This window comes from Kryptolebias marmoratus, linkage group LG1, assembly GCF_001649575.2.
Source record: "Kryptolebias marmoratus isolate JLee-2015 linkage group LG1, ASM164957v2, whole genome shotgun sequence".
Taxonomy (NCBI): domain Eukaryota; kingdom Metazoa; phylum Chordata; class Actinopteri; order Cyprinodontiformes; family Rivulidae; genus Kryptolebias; species Kryptolebias marmoratus.
The window spans coordinates 30,289,723-30,309,421 of NC_051430.1; the positions used below are offsets into that span (position 1 = coordinate 30,289,723).

A 19,699-nucleotide genomic window follows, 5' to 3' on the forward strand; every position below is an offset into this window, starting at 1 on the left:
GGAATAAAAAGTAAATTATTTGTTTCTGAAACAAACTGGAGGAAGAAAAATAAATTATATTTAGTCAAGTTGACTCAGTGATGTTTTATCATTGAGGAAAAGTGTTTTTAACTGATGGAAACCATGTTTTTCTGCACTTCATTACGAAACGCCACTTTATACAAACAATCATGTTTAAATCTAGGCTTTGTGCCCAGATTAAATGTTTATTTCTCGCAGGGAAGCGTTTTATTTTGGTCCTGTAGTACCATGTAGTACCGCAGTATTCCGGTAGGTGGCGGCAGAGTGCCGCTTTACAAGCTGTGGGCGCCGAAGAAGACCGTAAACAAGACTTCGGCTAAGGCTAACTGTTTTTTGTGTTTTATTGCGGCAATTTGGCATTTTTTATTCAAGTTATTTGTTGAGACCAACGGGAAATAAGTAAAGATGGGTAAGCGACAGCACCAAAAAGACAAAATGTAAGTATGAGAGTTTATTTTACGTCTGAAACTTCATTAAAGCTAGCTTAGTTTAGCTTAGCTTGCTAACTCACGTCGTGTCAGAGTGGAGTGTTTTTAAACTGAAGCTATGAGTTACTTTTAGCTGTTTTTGTTTGTTTTGCTTGCTTCTCAAAGTCTTTGCTTGTAAATGTGTCCGTTTTTACAGGTACATCACATGTGCAGAATACACAAACTTTTACGGAGGAAAGCGGGCAGGTGAGTTTCCTGTTTACTAAGTTAGCTGGTTAAAAACCAACAATCCTGCTTTAAAATAAACTCTGTTCTGCTCGTGTTTCTGCTTCGTGGATCTGCTTTTAGTTGCAAGTTAATCAAGTACATTCTGTTAGAAATAACATTACTCTCAACACTAACTCCTACTATAATTAAGATGAATATTATTCTTAGTTTTTTTGCTCTTTTTAGCTGTTGTTGCATTTCTTTTAACCTACTAGGACAGGATTGTTTTTACTTGTTCAGCTTTATGTTGTCAAATTTTATCGCACTGGATTAACAGACAGTCTATAAAATAGTTTATTTAATGATGTAAACTTGTTGTAGTCAGAGATTTTTACAGATTAAGTCTTTGAGGGATTTGATGGTAAACTTTGACTCTTAAAGGGTTAAAACATAAATTATCAGATATTTTTTCACTCTTTACAGCATGTTATAGTATTAAATCAGTACAGTTCTGCAGCTCTTCATTGTTGTATCTATTTGAAGCTGAATGTTGTTTAATTTATATTTTAAGGTTTTGTTTTTACTTTTCAGAAATCCCACAAGCAAACTTCAGACGGCTTTCGTTTGACCACTGCAGGTAAGGCGACTTCTTACAGTCAGATTATTGTTCCAGATTAAACGTTTAGTTTTAGTGTTTGACTTTTTAATCGTTGAGATTCCTAAATGCTTGTTTTTATGAACTTTAAATTGTTTCAGCTTGTCCCTTCAGCCGTTTGAATATCCGGTCTGCACGGAGGACGGAGTCGTTTTCGACCTGCTGTGAGTCATTTTTGCTGATTTTTAAAAGTCACGAGTTTCAGCTGTAAATAAATTTAGTTTAACTGTGCAAAGTGTCGAAGAAACCTTTGATGGTTAGAAGTTCTTGAGCAAATGATGAAATACTAATCGTTTTAATTAGTTCTATACTTTCTGAATGTTTTATATTTTATTTCTGATGTTTCTGTTGCAGGGATTGTTGTTGGAGAAATGTTTGAAAACCTTTTGAATCGTTTCAGATTAGATTGTTTTTGTCTGGTTTGACCTGAAATATTATTTCCTGTCTGCCCTTCAGGAGCATCGTTCCGTGGATTAAGAAGTATGGAACTAATCCCATCTCTGGAGAAGTAAGAAAACTGACTAGTTAAATGATTTCTACGCTACGTTCACAGATTTGGTCAAAGTTTTGACATCTAACATCCCACAGAAAACATTTGATTTTTGTTCTTCAGGAATAAATTAATCAAAACAACAAATGAGACAGAAATAAACAAAAACACTGACAAAGCTTCTTCTGTGCTTCAAAAGGTGAAGGCGGGCAATAATGTTTTTGCCTGTATGTGTGCACGTTTCTCTGTTAGCAAAATATTTTATTAACCACTAGGACAGACTTTTATAAAAACTTAAAGATATCCTTGAATTACCATCTACAACTGATTAATTTAAATATGTTGAGATTTATTAATGAGTTTAATCTGGACTCGTTCTTTCCTCTTCAGAGGTTAGTTTAACTTTAACTTCCTGTTCAAAACAACAACATGTGACTCAGAGATGAACTTATAACCTTTACTGGAATTATTCAGGAACTGAATTTCCTCGTTTTTAGCAGAAAACTCTTGTCTACAAACAGAACGCTGCAAGAGTAACAAGGCATTAAAAATTATAAAGTCCATAAATTTTGCTTTGTTTTCTTCAGATCTTTAAAATTAAACATTTTCCTTTCATCCAGTGTTAATAAGAGTCCAGATGAGTTATTTTTTAATAATCATCACAGTGAAAATTATTTGATTTGGTTTTATTCCTTCTGTCTTGCAGAAACTGGAAGCAAAGTCTCTCATTAAACTCAACTTTGCCAAGAACAGCGATGGTAAATATGTTTATTTGTTCACATGTCTCAGCTATGAGAGCTTTAGAGATTTTAAACATGATGTATTTAGAATAAAGTCATTAATTAATAAAGAGATCAGCTTCTCCACTGGGTGTAAAAGAGCTTTTTTCTGAGGAGATAACGGTGAAGTCAGACGGTTTTATGTTCATTTTCAGAGAAGAATTTTTACCCTCTGGTGCCATCTCTGAGAGTAATTCTGCTCCTTTCTGCTTTTATTTTTATCAGGAAAGTATCACTGCCCTGTTCTGTACAACGTCTTCACAAATAACTCTCACATCGTTGCCAACAAGGTCACCGGAAACGTCTTTTCACACGAGGTGAGGGAACTTCTTACATGAAGACTAAAACCACGATCTCACAGAAACTTCAGGAATGATAAATGTTTGGATTTTAGAACAGCAAGAAATGTATGACTATGGAGATCTGCTAAAACAGTATGGATGATATTTATCTTTGCATTAAAGTCAGTTCCAAACTGACCTTAATTATTGTAACTGAGACATTGAGTCTGTTTAAAGGGAACAAACAGCCTCTGGCTGGTTTGGTTCGGTTGTGTTCTCCACCCAACATGGAGCAGAGAAAACAAAGAGCTGCTGAGGAGCTCAGAGACAAGATTATAGAAGCTGAAGGCTACAAGACCATCTCCAAGCAGCTCCATGATCCTCTGACCACAGCTGACAGGATTAATAAAAGGTTAAAGGTTAATAGGGCTGCAGCCAACCTCTCAGGATGTGGACGCAAGAGGAAATGTGACCCAAGGTTGATCAGATAGTGAGGATGGTAGAAAAAGAGCCGAGGAAACCATCTAAAACCCTTCAAGCTGAGCTCCGAGGTCAGGGTTTCTGATCGCTCCATCCGTCACATTTTGGGTCATAACGATGGAAGAAGAACCAGGAGGCTCCACAGAAAAACACAAAAACCAGACAGGAAACCAGTCAGGAGAAGAACTAAAGTTCTGGATCTTTTCTGACTCCAGTCACATCAGCTACATGTTTACAGGAAGAAAAATGAATCTTTTAAAGAAAAGAACACCAGAACTACTTGAAACATGGAGGAAGCTCGGGTTTTGGTACTTAGGCAACATCTGGAACCATCCGTGGAACGGGGAACCTTCAGGTCAGGAATCCTTTACCAGGATATTGACCCAAAACAAACAGCTAAAATAACACAGTGGACCGTTCTTCAAAAACTCTGAAGACGTCTTCCTTCAAACCTCAGACAGCTGGAGCGCTTTGCTCAGGAAGAGCGTTAGCAAAATATTAAACGAAGGGCGCTATCTTTTGTTGTTTTCATTGAAGTATATCAAATATTCACCTGAATCAAGAATCAAAATCAGGGATGCTGTTCACACAAACCCAACCAATGTTACAATAAATACATTTATTTTTAATCCTCTTCATTGTTCATTGAAGGGTTTTGGTTTTATTTGAGGTGTTTTTATTTCCTCACAGGCTGTTGAGCAGCTGAACATTAAGACCAAAAGTTTCAAAGACCTGCTGACGGATGAACCCTTCACCAGAAAGGACATCATAACGCTTCAGGTTAGTCGTTTACAGTCCTTGAAACGTGTTGTTCAGGAAGCAAGGCCTCTGAGCTCGTCCTTACCTTTTCGTCTTTCCAGGACCCCACCAACCTGGATAAATTTAACGTGTCCGACTTTTTCCACGTGAAGAACAACCTGAAAGTGCTGGACCCCGGTGAGGCGGCGGCAAGCTGCTCGTTTGTGGCTCGGAGTAAAATCAAAGTCATGGTGAACGTGGAAGCGGCGGGCGGTTTGTTCTGCTGAAACCCATTTCCTCCCTGCTCTGCTGTTCAGACGAGGAGAAGGCCCGGCAGGACCCGGCGTACCACCTGAAGAGCACCAACCTGGAGACCAGAGAGACCTTAGCTGAGCTCTACAAGGACTACAAGGGGGACCAGCTGCTGGCGTCCACCATGAAGGAGCCCGAGGCCAAGAAGACGGACAAACTGAACGCTGTGAGTAAAACCTGAGCGCCCAAACGGAGAGGGGAATTATGGGTAATTAACGAAACAAGTTTATATAAAATACAAAACGCATCATCTTTACTTTCAGCCTATTCTGAATAAGATCATATTTTAAAATATTTGAGTCGAATCTAAATGACGTTGACTACAACAGATCTCCCAGAATTTTCTGATTTTGTTTCTTTAACGTTTGCCCGTGCTGGTGTGTCTGTCCGGTTGAATGTTAATAAAACTGTGAGGAAGTAAACCTTAGATCAACGTCTACAGATAATGAGCTTTTGGTGCGAATCTGATTCAAAATGTCTGCCAGCTGGATGTAAAAACCCCACAAACATGGCTCCAACTCGGTCAGTTTTACAGATATTGAGCTAAAGTTTGGTGTGATGGTAAAATGCTTGGATTCTGTGTTTTATAAAACTCCGAACTAAACCTATTAAACAAAGAAGTGCACTTTTTATTTTGTACACAAGAGGGAGACAAACAACAGCTAAAAATAAGATTAAAGAGATGAAAACCTGAGGAACACGGCTCTGTTTGCCTTTAATTCGCAGTAAAAACAGATCAGATTTACCTTCAGAAACAAAGGAACCCAACGTGGAACCGAGAGGTTCTGAATCTGATCAGATCTACGCTGTGTCTAATTCAGACGCCATGTTTGTAGTTTTCCTCTTTTTGTTTTATTTCTTACTTTTTATGCAATCAAGCTACTTCCACACTTTGTGCTATTTTTTTAATTTAAACTAAGATTATAGAAACACACGGAGAACCCTTCAGTTCCTTCAGTTCCTTCAGAAACGTTGTTCTCTTTGAAATCTGCTTCAGCTGCTGCCTCTGGTTGTCTTCTTACGCTGCTTTTAGCTTTTAGCTACTGTTCTGCGACTTTCAGCTGCAGTCCTGGTACTTCTGCTTGTAGTTTCAGTTTTGCTACCTTTAGCCTTTAGCTATCATTTTCTGTTCAGCTTTTAGCTACATTTTTGTTGATTTTAGTTTCAGGATCTGGTTTGCTAAATTTAGCCAGTGTAGCTAATTTTAGCTGTATCGTCTATCTGTCTCTGTTCTGATACCTTAGTTTCTGCATGTATTTTGCTGATATTAGCTACAGTCTTGCTGATTTCTTTTTCCAGCATGTTTTTCTAATTTTAGCCACTGTGTTGGTAATTTTAGCATCTGAAGAAAAGCGGTTCTGTTATCGTCACGGTTGAAGCTCCGCTGTGTCTGATTTTATTTATTTAAGCCGGAGCTTTTATTTTGTTGCTCTCTGTCTGTCTGGAGTTTGTGTTTGAGGTGATGCTCTGACAGCTCCTGAGGAAACCATGAATGTAGGTCAGAGTAAAAAAAAAAAAAAAAAGGAACAAGGTAAAGCCAGAGCCTTCAGAAGAACTGGAGCAGAAGAATCTGAAACCACATCTGCAGAATGCACGTTGGACCGGTTGGATTTGGTTTTACAACAACTGAGTTCTGCTGCAGTTTAACTCCTGATCATGAGGTGGAGGAACGTTCTGCGATCAGGCGGAGGGTCTGTTCCTAATCCTCCATGAGCTGCAGAGACATCAGGAGAGATGGGGCTTCATGAGGATGAAGACTGTGATGAAGAGGAGAACAAAACTGAACTCGTTCCTTCCTGATCAGATGTGCTTTCAGTCGTTCAGCCTCAGACACGCTGGTTTCATGACCCCACAGGCCTCTGGTTTATTCACAGATATAACGACGGCACATTATCATCATTCTTCTGCATTTTGTAATAATTATGAGGAAAATGAAAATTACCAGTCATGTTTTTAAGAGTCTGTCTAACTCAAGATGGCCGCCACAACTAAGAGACAGCACAGAGTTTAACTCAGCCAGAGTCCTTCACACACGCACTTCGAGCTCAACGTATCGGCTCAGTTTGGACATCATTTATTGAGAAGGTGGTGGCGGGCGACATGCATTTCTTCAAGGATTTCTAAGCTTTTAATTAAAGCCCATCTAAAGTCTAAATATTTGAGCATAATTACTCGTGGAGGCTCTCCAGGTCTCTTTATCATCTTTGCACACAGCTTTTTATTATTAAATATACTTAAGTATAATAATAAAATTTTATTATTTACTTTTTTTATTTTCACATCTCTTCTCGGCTCTTTATCCTTATTTTACCTTCCAGTTTCCTACAGAGGCTTCTATTTTCAGACTTTATTTGTAGAGAATTCCTGATTAAACATCAAGAACATCCCTTAGAGTTTGATTGGATTGCTGATGCCAAGAACCAATTTTTGCTTTGTGCTTTTATTTTGAAGGATTAAAGAGCCGTCTCAGACAAAACAAAGCTATTAAAGCTGTTAAAAATTATTTTCTCCTGTTTGTTTCGTCCCCTCCAGGCCCACTACTCCACAGGCAGAGTTTCTGCCTCCTTCACGTCCACAGCCATGACTCCTGCGACGACACACGAGGCAGGCAAGTGGACCAGAAGCGCTCATCCGCTCATATTTTGGTTCCTGTAATCTGTCTGGTTAGTCCTGGGTGATCTCTTTGTGCTCGGAAGCAGCTGCATGTGTGAGTTTTCTCCTCCCGCTGCAGAGAGAGAGTCCGTTACGTAACAGCGTAGTAGCTTCAGAACACGGCAGGGTTTGAATCTACTGACCCACTTTGGGTTTTTTCTAAGAAGACAGGATTTATTTAAAGATGGCGGAAAAAGTGGTTTTTAAAATGGCTTTTTATTAAATATTCAGGTTTAGTTATTTCTGTACATCACAATATTAAAAAACGTGAAGCAGACGCTTAACAGCAAACTTAGATTTATGATTCTTTTATTTCTTTCCTATAAAATATCAGCCTGATTTCCTCATAATCTTTATTATCACCTGCAGCCGGAAGGCGACGGCGGTCGGTTCTGTTTTTATCCGTACCTGTCTGCTTATTTTATTTATTTTTAATAAAAACTCTCAAAGTTACGATTCGATGAACATCAGCAGCTGATTGACTTTTGGAGTCGACCAGATTCAAGATGGCCGCCACAGCCAGCTGACCTTAGGAAACTCGGAAAGAGCTTACAGATACTGAGCTGAAGGTTGGAGTGGTAGTAGCTGAGAGTCATCCGCAGCACGTACTCTACACATGAAGTTATTTACCAGGTTTGACCAAAACGGCTGCAACTCAGCTGTAGACGTTCATCCAGAGATTTATTAGATATTTTGCTAACACTGCAGGTAAAACATGATTTTTTGACAGGAACTGAACCTGAAGATGCTGCATTTTGTATCAGTGAACTTCATTAAAACGTTTTGTTAACTTACAGATTATTTAACGTCCGCTTTAACTTCTTTGTGTTGTTTTCGCCGCAGACGCCATCGCAGACGACGCGGTTCGTTACCAGTATGTGAAGAAGAAAGGCTACGTCCGTCTGCACACAAACCTGGGAGACGTGAACCTGGAGTTGCACTGCGATAAGGTAAAAATACAAACATAAACCCGACTGAGAGGGATTCATGGAGCCGTAGCGTTGGAGAAAAACACATTCTGAGCCTCGAGTTGGCCTGAAATGTAAGAAAAGATGAAGTTTGAGGTGGAAATAACTGAACTGATGCATCTTAGAGCAGATTAGAAGAGTTACAGAGACTAGAGTTAAATGTTTGTGTAAATATAAATGCAGTGGTGGACATGAGAGACGTCTGTGGGCTTTGCTTCTGTTTGTTTGTTTTTAGGAGTTTGGCTTTTAGAGCACAAAGTTTGAGGCTGATAGTATTTAAAAGATTTACACCGACCGCTTCACTGAGCTTGAAGCTGAGCGGCGCACTCTGTCTCTCAATTATTTACCATAAAAATAAAACTTTAACGTCCCGACTCGGCCAAGAGGAGTCGTCTCCGTGTTTGTCTCCAAACAGGAATTAATTCCTAATTTAAGGAAGTGTAATCTCAACACCTCAGTCAAATGTTCTGCAGCTCTGCGTGTTTTTACTTTGTCTTCTCTGTTTGGTTGAGACACGATTGTCCCTTTTGTCTTCGTCGTCCTAACATACGGCGAGTACGCATTAATGCAGAGCAGATCTGGAGTAAAACATCTCAGGACTGAGGTGAAGGGTGTGGCTTCAGTATTTTATTTTTTATTTTAGTTTTTGTTCTATGGCTGCACGACAAGCTCTGTTTTCTTAATTAGTTCAACTGAAAAAGGATTTATTTCTCCAAACAGATGATGTTTTTATGTCTTTAAAACCTGGCAGTGGTCTGTGATGTTTTTGGTGCTGAACAGGTGTTCCTGTCGGGGAGCGTGCAGGTAGTTTGTTTGGCTGTTTGCAAAATATCTCACAAACAGCTGGACGAATTGTAATGAAACCTTCAGGAAATGATCATCAAATGTACCTTTTAACTTATTAACCTTTGCAGCCAAACTGTTTGACTATAACCAAAATAAAACGACTCAGTCAGGTTTGCAGATAATGAGTTCAGAAATCACACAAAACGTTCTTTCAGCGTCTGACCCAAACATCTGCAGCGCCGCCGTTTCTCGGGCGGGTGATATGCATCCCTACGCAGAAGGTGAGGCCTGTCGGCTTCACACAGAACGGGACTCTTCCACTGAAACCGTTAATAATTTGTTTATGACTGCCTCGTCTCTCGTTCGGGCTCGGCTGCTGTGAATCACCGATAAAAAGCTTGAAAATAACATTTTGGTGACTCATCCAAAAACGCTTCAGAACCAAATTTACATTTTGCCACAGATTTAAAAAAAACATTCCTGTCGGTGTTAAGGTCGATATGTGACCTTCTGAAGCCAGCATGAGCTCCATTAAAGCTTTTCTTCCTGATGAACCAAGCGATCCGTCGAGGCTGAGACGACCTCCGCGCCCCTGCTTCTCTGCCAGCTCACTTTTCTCCTTCATGGTTTCCACACACACACAGCTGCCCGCTCGGCGAGCTCCAGGGGTCTGCGGCGGGTCGGGGATGAAGCGATAAAAGACAACAGCTTCAGCCGTTTGGGAAATCAAAGGAAATCACAGAGTTTAAAAGCATCTTTGATACGTCAGACACAGAAACGGGTGTTAGAAATAGAATATTCAGGATTAATGTGCTGTGATGTCTGTTTTTTACAGCTCTTTGAATCATTAAATCTTTATTTACAAATATCTCTTCATTCCATCAGAAACATTATTCTCCTAAAAAACCTTCAACAAACTTTCTCTGATTTTAGCTTTTCACTGCTGGCTCGCTAATTTTAGCATTTTGCTTCGGTTTTGGTCAGTTTAGCTTTCAGCTACAGTTGCGTTACAGTTAGCCTTTAGATACTGGTTTGCTAATTTTAGCTGTGATTTGGCTAATTGTAGCTTTTAGCCACAGTTTTGTTAATATTGGCTAATTTACTGTTTTGCTTCTTTTAAATTTTATTAACTCGTTTGCTAATATTAGCTGCAATCTATGGTTTTGCTAATTTTAGCTTTGATTTAGCTAATTCTAGCTTTTAGCTATGGCTTTCATAGCATCAGCTGTTAGCTATGGTTTTACTAGTTTTAGCTTATTTACTGTTTTGCTCGTTTTAGCTGTAAACTTTGGTTTTGCTTATTTTAGCTTTTATTGACACTTTTGCTAATATTAGCTGTAAGCTATGGTTTTGCTAGTTTTAGCTTATTTACTGTTTTGCTAATTTTAGCCTTTAGCTACTGTTTAGCTGGTTTCTGCTCGTTTGAACTTTTTTCAGCTCTCTGCGTTCTCGCTGTATTTTCGCAGGAAATGTGATTTTTCTAGTTTCTTGTGCGTTTCGGTTGATTATCTGAGAAAAGCAGCCTTTTTTTTCTACTTCCTGTTCTGCTTTAGCCGCCATCGTGCCCTGGCTGACCTCTCTGCTTCAGTTTTTAAAGAACCTTAACGAGTCTTCCTGTTGGACGTCCTTGGACCGAACGCTCAAACCCCACAGAGATCACAAATTATTCCGACTGCTGCTCACAGAATGAAAACAGTTTGTTTGTAGAGACCTTAACATGTTAACTAAATGAGATTTAAGGAGGTTAAACGATGGTTAAATGGGAAGAAGCTCAGGAAAGCTCATCACGCAGCTAAAAGTCTGCGAGTAAAAACAGGTTTTATGAAAAGCTGTTCGGCCCGTTGTTGGTTCCTCCGCAGCAGACCTGATCGACCTCGCAGCCGAAGCTGCAGCTCGGAGAACAAACGCTCCTGTTTGTTCCTGTTTGTTTTATGGTCCTGCTTCAGGAAGTCCAGATGTTTGTTCAGCAGAACGAAGCTTAGCTCCTCGGCTGCTGCAGGCAGCAGATGAACTCTGCTCCGTCCCAAACGTCTGTGAAGCTTGGAAACGGTTCAGATATATGTGTCTAATAACAACGTGAGGCGGCACCACCTCTGTGAGGCTAATCGAGTAAAAGTTCATCTTCTGGTTTCATTTTTATGAGCTGCCTTCTGCCGTCTTCCTGCTTCCTTCCTCAGCTTTTATTGATCGTCGGCGGCTTTAAAGTAATAATGAGAACTTTGTTGAAGCAGCTCCGTTTTTCTGCACCCCGATGGCTCATCTAGAAAAATACACCAGTTCTTTTTTTACATTTAATTTAAAAAGAAAAGTCTGAAAATGTTCAGTGGTTTTTAAATTGATGTTGGTTTCCGCTGGTAACAGGTTCATGAACACCTTAAAGTGTGTTAGCGTTCATATTTAGACCCCAGCAAAACACGAGCTAAAAGCTAAAAGGAGCAACAAAAGCATTAAAACACTTGCTTTAAGTAACTGTAACAAAAGGCAAGCTAAAAGCTAAAAGTAAACAGTGTTTTAAGCTGCAAAATGTTAGCTAAATATATTAAAAGGCTAACTTAAAGCTAAAAGGAGCAAAATGTTAGCTAAAAGCTTAAAGCATTAAAACACTAGCTTTAAGTAAATGTAACAAAAGGCTACCTAAAAGCTAAAAGTAGGATTAAAAAGACAAAAATAGAGCAAATAGGAAGAAACTAATGAGATATTTTCAGTCGTTTTGGAATTTATAAAAGTTACAAAAACCAGAAGTCACATGTTCCACTTCCTAAATGAGCTGAACTGTTTCATATATGAACGACTAAAATAGCACAAACTAAGATTGCCAATAATGTATGGAAAAATAATAATATTTAAAAAAGGTTCTGGAGCAGCTGGTTTCCTTAGCAGAAGAGAGTCCAGCCTCAGAAACTTTATTTCCTCCAGTTTTTGTTTTTGTTGTTTTTTTCTTTCTCTGAATAAAATCTAAATGTTCTTTCCTGCAGGTTCCCAAAGCGGGAGAGAATTTCATCCGCTTGTGTAAGAAAGGCTACTACGACGGGACGATCTTCCACAGGTGCATCAGGAATTTCATGGTAAGAAACCGGCTGCTGGACGTCTGCAGGTACTTCCTGTTTGTCCACTGGACTCTTTGTGCTCTGCTGGCTTCCTGTTGAAGAGGCAGGAAGGACAGGACACGTTCACGGCCGCCATCTTGCTAGGTGCTACGTCTGTCCCTGTGTCTGCTGCTTACATGTCGTATCAGGCAGGTGCCTCTGAGCAGATATATTGATGAGCAGGAGGTTTGTTAGTCTGCTGCTCTGGAGCTACAGGTGTGTGTTAGCACCACGCCAAGGCGGAATGACATCAGCAATGACCTCAGAGAAGCAGCTGTGTGTTCTCTATGTGAGGTTGGATTTATTTCATTAGAAAACCCATAATGTGAGTTAAAGCCTCAGATTTTAATTCGTGATGCTTTCTTTCTTTCTTTTCTGATTGATTTGGTTTCACCATAAACAGACGTAAACAACACTGTGAGTGTTTAGTTTGGATCGTTTATTGTGTTTTAGGGTTTTGCAGGTTTGTCTTTGAACTCAGCTTCAGGTTTGTGATCCGCCGCTCATCGGTGCATTTCAGAGCTGCCGCTCGTAGAAAAGACACTGTCTCTGAAGTGGACATCTGGTCTCGAGGACTCTTACAGTCTTCTTTGTGTGCCGAGTTTTTTTGTTCTCAGCTGCAAACTCTGAATTGTTTATCCCTAATTACGCCGCAACATGAAAGATCGGAGCTTAATTAAAGGGAATCGTCTCACTAGAACAAACCTGTGAGTTTTCTCTTCTACTGAGACCTTAGCTAAAATCTCAATGTAGCTAATGCTAGCTAAAAGTACTAAAACCCTTTCTGAAAGTAGCATAATGCTAGGTGAATGTAGCAAAAGGCAGTTTAACAGCTAAATGTGAAACTACCAAAATGATAGAACTATAAAAAGGCTAGCTAAAAGGTAAGAGTAGCAAAACACAATCTATAAGTAGCTAAATGATAGCTAAAAGTAATAAAATGCTAGCTAAATGCTAAATGTGGTGAAAGGCTAAGTAAAAGTAGCACAATGCTGCAAGTAGAAAAAGGCTAGCTAAAAGTAGTAGAAAGCTAGCTAAAAGCAGCTTTATGTTAGCTAAAAGTAGCAAAAGGTTAGCTCAAAGTAAAAGTAGCATAATGCTAGTTGAATGTAGCAAAAGGCAATCTAAAATGTGGTGAAAGTACCAAAATGCTAGAAGTAGAAAACTGCAAGCTAATAGTTAAAAGTAGCAAAACACAATCTGTGAGTAGCTACATGTTAGCTAAAAGTAATAAAATGCTAGCTTAAGGCTAAAAGTAACAAAACTCTAGTTCAAGCTAGCATGATGTTAGCTAAAAGTAGTAAAACATTATCTGAAAACTTACAGTAGCAAAACACAATCTATAAGTAGCTAAATGTTAGCTAAAAAGTAATAAAATGCTCACTAAATGCTAAATGTAGTGAAAGGCTAAGTAAAAGTAGCAAAATGCTGCAAGTAGCAAAAGGCTAGCTAAACGTTAAAAGTAGTAGAAAGCTAGCTAAAAGCAGCAAAATATCAGCTAAAAGGAGCAGAAGAAGAATAGGTTTCACGGAGATCTTGATTTACTTTAATACGGACAATTTATTCTTAAATAAAGTTATTTATTTTGGAAAATATAAAAGCTACATGAACCAAAAGTCTTTGCTCCTCCTGAACATTTCCATATGAAAGGTTAAAAAAAGCACAAAGTGTGCAGAAGGAGTTAATTATCAAAATATAAATAAAATAATAACCAGTAGCTTTGAATGCTGCCTCAGCAGCTGCAGGGAGGAACGTCAGTTTTTCATTAGAAACTAAAGAGACGACTGAAACAAAAACACTAAAGGAAACATTAGTTCTTGTTTTTTATGTTCCAGCCGCCTGGAGTCATGTTCCCTGCCATCATTAATAAGCAGACTCCGAGTTCTGCAGAAGACTGACTCTATTGTTCCACCTTTCTGTGAGAACGGCTGCAGTTCGGAGCGTTTCTTTGGGCTCCTTGTTCCGCCGAGCCGGGGGCGCTGATGACAGGCGAGGCGGTTCGCAGCTGGCGAGCTGCGTTCTCCGGGCAGCAGCTACAAGCTTTTACACGGCTTCGGCTCCTCGGCTCCGTCTGTTTGTTTGCCTTCGGGTGGTTCTGACAGAAAGTAAGGCCGGGTTTGAACGGCTCGTTTTTTTAGCGCAGCATTGATTACCGTGAAGACAGAATGACGCATTAATCCGGCGAGATGAAACGTTCGTGGTTGCACAGAGGTTCTCCAGTGTTCCACGTGGGTTGGACCAACAAACACGAGCCTAAAATGTGCTTTTTGTGTCTGACGATAATAAAACAAAGCAGGAACTGTTCTCCGCTGGGTGGGAGCGCTGCGCTTCGAGCTCATGAAACCTAATGATGGTCACAAAGAACGTCAGTGTGGGGAGTTCAGGTTCCTGTTGGCCAGAGGTTAAACGCTAAAGAAACTTGTTTTATTTCCATTTGACATGAAAATGTTCCTTTAACGGTTCTCTCTGCATGATGTTACGGTTTGGAGTCACTGGGGTTCTGCTGATCTTCTTTATAAACGTGATGCCCCTCCGCCCTCTGCGGCGGGCGATAATGATAACTCATTCTGTTTGGGAAAGCAGAACTAAACCTGCGTTGAGCTTCCGGTTCTGTGTGAGAACTAATCTCTGTTCTTGTGTTTCCAGATTCAAGGAGGAGACCCCACCGGAACCGGCACAGGTAAGGTGAGAGCCGCGCTTCGGCTGGATTTACTGGATTACAGCGGGGTTCTGGATTACAGCTGGATTCTAGATTACAGATGGGTTCTGAATTACAGCTGGGTTCTAGATTACAACTGGGTTCTAGATTACAACATGGTTCTGGATAACAGCAGGGTTCTGGATAACAGCTAGGTTCTGGATTACAGCAGGGTTCTGGATTACAGCTGGGTTCTAGATTACAGCATGGTTCTGGATTACAGTGGGATTCTGTATTACAGCGGGGTTACAGATTTTTAATTTTAGCTCATAGTGTTTGGTTTGTTAAATGTAGCTTCTAGTAACTAGTTAGTTAATTATAACTGTTAGCATCTGTTTTGCCAAATTTGCCTTTTAGCTACCAGTTTAGCTTTTTGCTAACTTGTGATAATTTTGCCTTTAGCTACTCTAATCCTGTTTTTCTTTTTTTTTTTTAGTTTGTAGTTTTTGTTCTGTTAAATTTAGCTTTTAACTGCTAATTTGCTATTTGTAGGTCTAAGCTACTGTTTTTTTAGCTCTTGTTTTGTCTAATCGTTCCTCTTTTAGCAACTATGTTTTATAGTTTTAGCTTCTAACTACAGTTTTGCTAATTTTAGCTCCTAGCTGTTGGTTTTCTCAGTAATTGCTCCTTTTCGAGGTTTAGCGTCGGGAGTGTTTCTAAATATACTCTGAGAGCAGAAACGCCGCGGCGTGCGGTTTCATTTTCCTGTTCTTACTCGGCTGCCGCTCCACATGCGGTTAATTTCCTGCCGCCGGCGCCGCCGGGGGAGGCCTCGGCACAAAGTGAGCTTTGTGGTGCTGAACTCCTTCGCTCCGGCAGATTTATGAAGGTGCAGAGTTCCTGCAGCTCGCAGACCTTCAGCCGGGTTTACGGGTTTCACTGACTTTAACCCCTTCTGTTTTCAGCTGTTTTAGCCGTTCATGTATCAAAACGTTCGGCTCATTCAGGAGACGGCTGCTAGGACTTCTGGTTTTTGTAACTTTGAACTTTATTTACAGATATTTTACCCAGAGAAACACGCTGAGATCTCTTAGTTCCCTTCAAAACATCGTCCTGTTAGAAATCTGCTTTAGCTTAATTACTGTTTTTTGTCTTCTTATGCTACTTTTAGCTTCTAGCTAGCCTTTTGCCACTTTAGGTTTTGGCTACTTTTATGTTTTAACTAGCATTTTAGTGCTTTAGCTGTTAGCTAGCCTGGTTTTCCTGCTTGTAGCTTTTAGCTAGCCTTATTGCTTCTTTTAGCTTTTAGCTAGCTCGAATTTTCACATAAAGCACAGTTTCTCTGGTTGTTTTTTAAAGCTTATTTTAGATATCTTCTTTGAAACTTGTGCGACCCGTCTCAGGCCTGATAAATGTCTTCATCCGAAGCTCTAGAAACAGGTGGTAGTAGCTGAGAGTCTTCCCTGACACACATTAGTCTGTTATATACCCTAAAACCAGGTTTCTGTGAGAACGCCAGGCTGAAGAAAACTTTTAGACATAGCGAGACCTCCGTCTCCTCAGAGACGCTCTCCAGCTCCTCCTGGAGGATCCTGAGGTGCTCCAGAGAGGACACATAATCTCTCCAGAGACTCCTGTCTCCTCCCAGAGGGACCTGACCGGAAAACCTCCAGAGGGAGGCGCCCAGGAGGCCTCCTGATCAGATTAACCAGTACTGTGGTTCTTTCAGAGAACTTCTTGGTGTGTATTTCAGGAACAGCCTTCAGAGGTTGTTCACACACTCTGAATGAACCCCTCTCCTCGCTGCATAAATTAAAACAAAACTTATTCAGCAAACCGCTCAGTTTAGCTCCGGCTGAAATCCTCCAGGACCAGATGCTTCGGAGAACGAGACGGCTTCTGATCATTGAATTGTAAATGAGCTCTGCGATGAACCATCCAAGTTTAGAACAAGAAGCACATGTTCAGATGTTCTGAGAAACCAAAATCTGTTTTATCAGTGGTGTCTCACAGCACACTCAGCCTCTCGCTGTAATTATTTCAAGGGACTTTTGTGACTCACATCAGAGCGAGTGATGTTCGGTCTCTGCTGTGATGCTTTTCTCTCCCTCCCTCCCCTTCATTTCCTGATCCAGTCTCACTCAGTTAAAATGTCAGCAAGCTGATAAATTATGCATGAACGCCACCAGGGAAGCCTGGTGGCTGCAGAAGAAGCCTCAGAGGGGATGTTTGTATGTTTTCACACCAACATAAACAATCTCACAGAGTTAATGCTGCGGCTTTATGATCAGCTTGCGGGACCCGGAGCCAGTAGGTCCTGCAGCTCCTGCAGCTGCAGCAGCTCCTGCAGTTAAAGCATCTCCTGCAGCTGCAGCAGCTCCCACAGCTTCTGCAGCAGCTCCTGCAGTTACAGCAGCTCTTGCAGTTAAAGCAGCTCCCGCAGCTTCTGCAGTTAAAGCAGCTCCTGCAGTTAAAGCTGCTCCTGCATCTCCTGCAGTTAAAGCTGCTCCTGCATCTCCTGCAGTTAAAGCTGCTCCTGCATCTCCTGCAGTTAAAGCTGCTCCTGCATCTCCTGCAGTTAAAGCTGCTCCTGCATCTCCTGTAGCTGCAGCAGCTCTTGTGGCTCCTGCAGCTCTTGCGGCTCCCACAGCTCCTGCAGCTGCAGCAGCTCTTGCAGTTAAAGCAGCTCCCGCAGCTTCTGCAGTTAAAGCAGCTCCTGCAGTTAAAGCTGCTCCTGCATCTCCTGCAGTTAAAGCTGCTCCTGCATCTCCTGTAGCTGCAGCAGCTCTTGCGGCTCCTGCAGCTCCTGCAGCTCCCGCAGACACTTCATGACAATTTTTAGTTCTGAAACCAGTCTGGATAAAGAATCACAGCTAAAGCCTCTGTGCTCAAGGACAAACTGATTCTTTTCAGTTTATCTCGGCGCTTTGTTCCTCTGAAGGTTTAATCATGAGAAAAAACTGTGCTGGCAGAGATACTAATTTGTTTTCTTACAGAGATTATGTTATGAAACTTTAAAAGGCATTGTGTGACTGAACACCTAAATTACTGAAGCTTTCACCTTTCTGATTTTAGTTCATGTTTCCTTTCAGAAACAAAGAAAATTAACATTTTACTCGGAACATTTAGACATTCCAATCATCACAGATGTGGGACAAAGCTGAAGTGATTCATTCTGTCATCCTGTGGGCGTCCTCCTTCCTCGCCTGTATTGCTGTTTTAGTAACACCTGTTTAAATTCACTGCATCAATAAATCCTGCTAATAACGAAACAACGTCAAACTGATCATCAAAACCTCCATCCATGCAGTTATTTAGATATTTTAATGTTTATATGATACTCTCTGCTCCGGTCCACTCCTCTTCTTTCTGCTGTTTGTGTTGAATTTTAGAGATGATTTTATTATTTAAGGACTCAAGGATCTCGTCTGGACTTCCGTGTCTGAATTTCCTGTCAAAACCTTGTTTACAAATCGATTTTAAACCGAATCATCAAAACATTTCAACCAGGATTGCATCCTAGAAAAAAAAAGAAAGTTCAGAGTTAGTTTGTTTATTATTTACTGTCATTATTCATCTTGATAATTCCCTAAAGGACACCCAGCAAACCTGCAGAGAAACTGTTTTATTCTAAAATACTTAAGTAGCCACAGACTGCAGGTAATGACTTTAACTGATTCGTTTTCTGATTAAAAACCAGGAAATATTTACCAGCCATTCATCACATATGAGCTCCAGGTGTATTTACATTTATTAAGCTATAAAAACCTGATTGTGTATAATAACTGTTTAACTATTAATATATTCAGTGTCAACTAGAACATTTGGACTTTTTACGGTGGGAAAAGAAAATAAAAAGGTCTTTTTCTAGTAGGGTTTATAAAGCACTGAAGAGGGTACACAGAGTGTTGCTTTTATAACTTTAACAGTGAAGCAGAAAGCAATGAAAACTAAATAGACTTTTTACTTTCATGGTACGGTGAACAGCGCATGATTTAGACCTTCAGATGGTGAAGAGAAGGCTTCAGAAGATGGATTTCTCCTACGAGTCTCAACTAAATGAGAAATCTTCACCAAGAGTTTGACTCTTTAACGTTGAAATAACAGCCGACTTCATTTCTCCTCAGATGACGATTCGACCCTCTGCTCTTATATTACAGATAACAAAAGAAGTAAAATGTTTCCCTGCTTTTAAACTACACCCGGTAATCATGTGACCGATCAGCGGGTATAAATAATGTCTCGAGGAGCTTTTATTTTTTCACGTTTTCCCAGAAATCCAAGCCCCGGTTTGAGCGATACCCCGACAGGAAAAATGGAAGTCATCCATCATTAACGATACGAATCCTGCTTCGGTTTCTCCTGCAGGAAAAGGAGTGATTAAATATTGAAGGTTCACTTAAATAAATGTCCTCGACTAAAATAAAGTCATCTTTCACTCCTCGTGTCTCTGCTTTGAAAACCTCACAGATGGTCGTAAAAACGAACAAATCCATCTTTTTCTGTCATCGTGGACCTGCTTGTTTCTTCTCATGTTTGTCTTTCCTCCTCTGTTTGCTCTCTGCTCTCTCAGGTGGGGAATCCTTCTGGGGGAAACCTTTCAAAGATGAGTTTCGGCCCAACTTGTCTCATACGGGCCGAGGAGTTCTCAGCATGGCCAACTCTGGGCCGAACACCAACAAGTCTCAGTTGTAAGAACCGTCCTTGGAAACAGTCTGGAGGGAATGAACCCTCAGCTTCTTCCTTCTGTTGGGTGTCTGGAAACGCTTATGTGAAGTTCTTTAAAAATGCTCTAATAAGAACTAAAACCAGACCCTCCAGGATTTCGCGATTGCAACTATTAACGCAAAATCAAGCAAACCCAGCGAAATCGCAACTTTTTGCAACTTTGCCCAAAACACAGCAACTTTCCCACAACTTTAACCCAATATTTATTGTTTCTAAAGTGATTCGCCACCGTTTCTGCGGTCTAGTCTCTTCTTTGTTGGTTTGTTGGTTTGTGTAGTGTGGAATACAAAATAACCCCAAATAACTCAGGAAGAAGACACGTGATGTCACTTCCTGTTAACATCAGAATGCCGGGAGCGTGCAGGAGCAGCGACCGAAGCCAAAATGTGCGCTAATGCTTCACATTTGCCCACAAAGATTTCAACAAACCAGTTTCCTCCCCAGCTGCAG

At 40.5% G+C, this 19,699-nt stretch overlaps 1 protein-coding gene across 2 annotated transcripts in view; it reads left to right on the forward strand.

Moving 5' to 3' along the window:
- The first annotated feature begins 277 nt into the window (after window positions 1-277).
- The window catches only part of ppil2 (peptidylprolyl isomerase (cyclophilin)-like 2), a 37,511-nt gene continuing 18,089 nt past the window's right edge, over window positions 278-19,699 (forward strand). Inside the window, exons 1-15 of one of the 2 annotated variants that reach the window (XR_003039827.2) lie at window positions 278-458; window positions 646-695; window positions 1,248-1,293; window positions 1,413-1,475; window positions 1,768-1,819; window positions 2,508-2,559; window positions 2,806-2,897; window positions 4,032-4,121; window positions 4,202-4,277; window positions 4,397-4,557; window positions 6,924-6,999; window positions 7,887-7,993; window positions 11,773-11,862; window positions 14,530-14,568; window positions 19,095-19,212. Coding sequence is in view for 1 of the 2 variants with exons in the window: in XM_017430855.3 (XP_017286344.1) it covers window positions 427-458; window positions 646-695; window positions 1,248-1,293; window positions 1,413-1,475; window positions 1,768-1,819; window positions 2,508-2,559; window positions 2,806-2,897; window positions 4,032-4,121; window positions 4,202-4,277; window positions 4,397-4,557; window positions 6,924-6,999; window positions 7,887-7,993; window positions 11,773-11,862; window positions 14,530-14,563; window positions 19,095-19,212 (1,139 nt within the window). In the remaining variant the exon portion in view is untranslated. The remainder of the gene's footprint in view (window positions 459-645; window positions 696-1,247; window positions 1,294-1,412; window positions 1,476-1,767; window positions 1,820-2,507; window positions 2,560-2,805; window positions 2,898-4,031; window positions 4,122-4,201; window positions 4,278-4,396; window positions 4,558-6,923; window positions 7,000-7,886; window positions 7,994-11,772; window positions 11,863-14,529; window positions 14,569-19,094; window positions 19,213-19,699) is intronic. The other variant, XM_017430855.3, reaches the window with a different exon arrangement.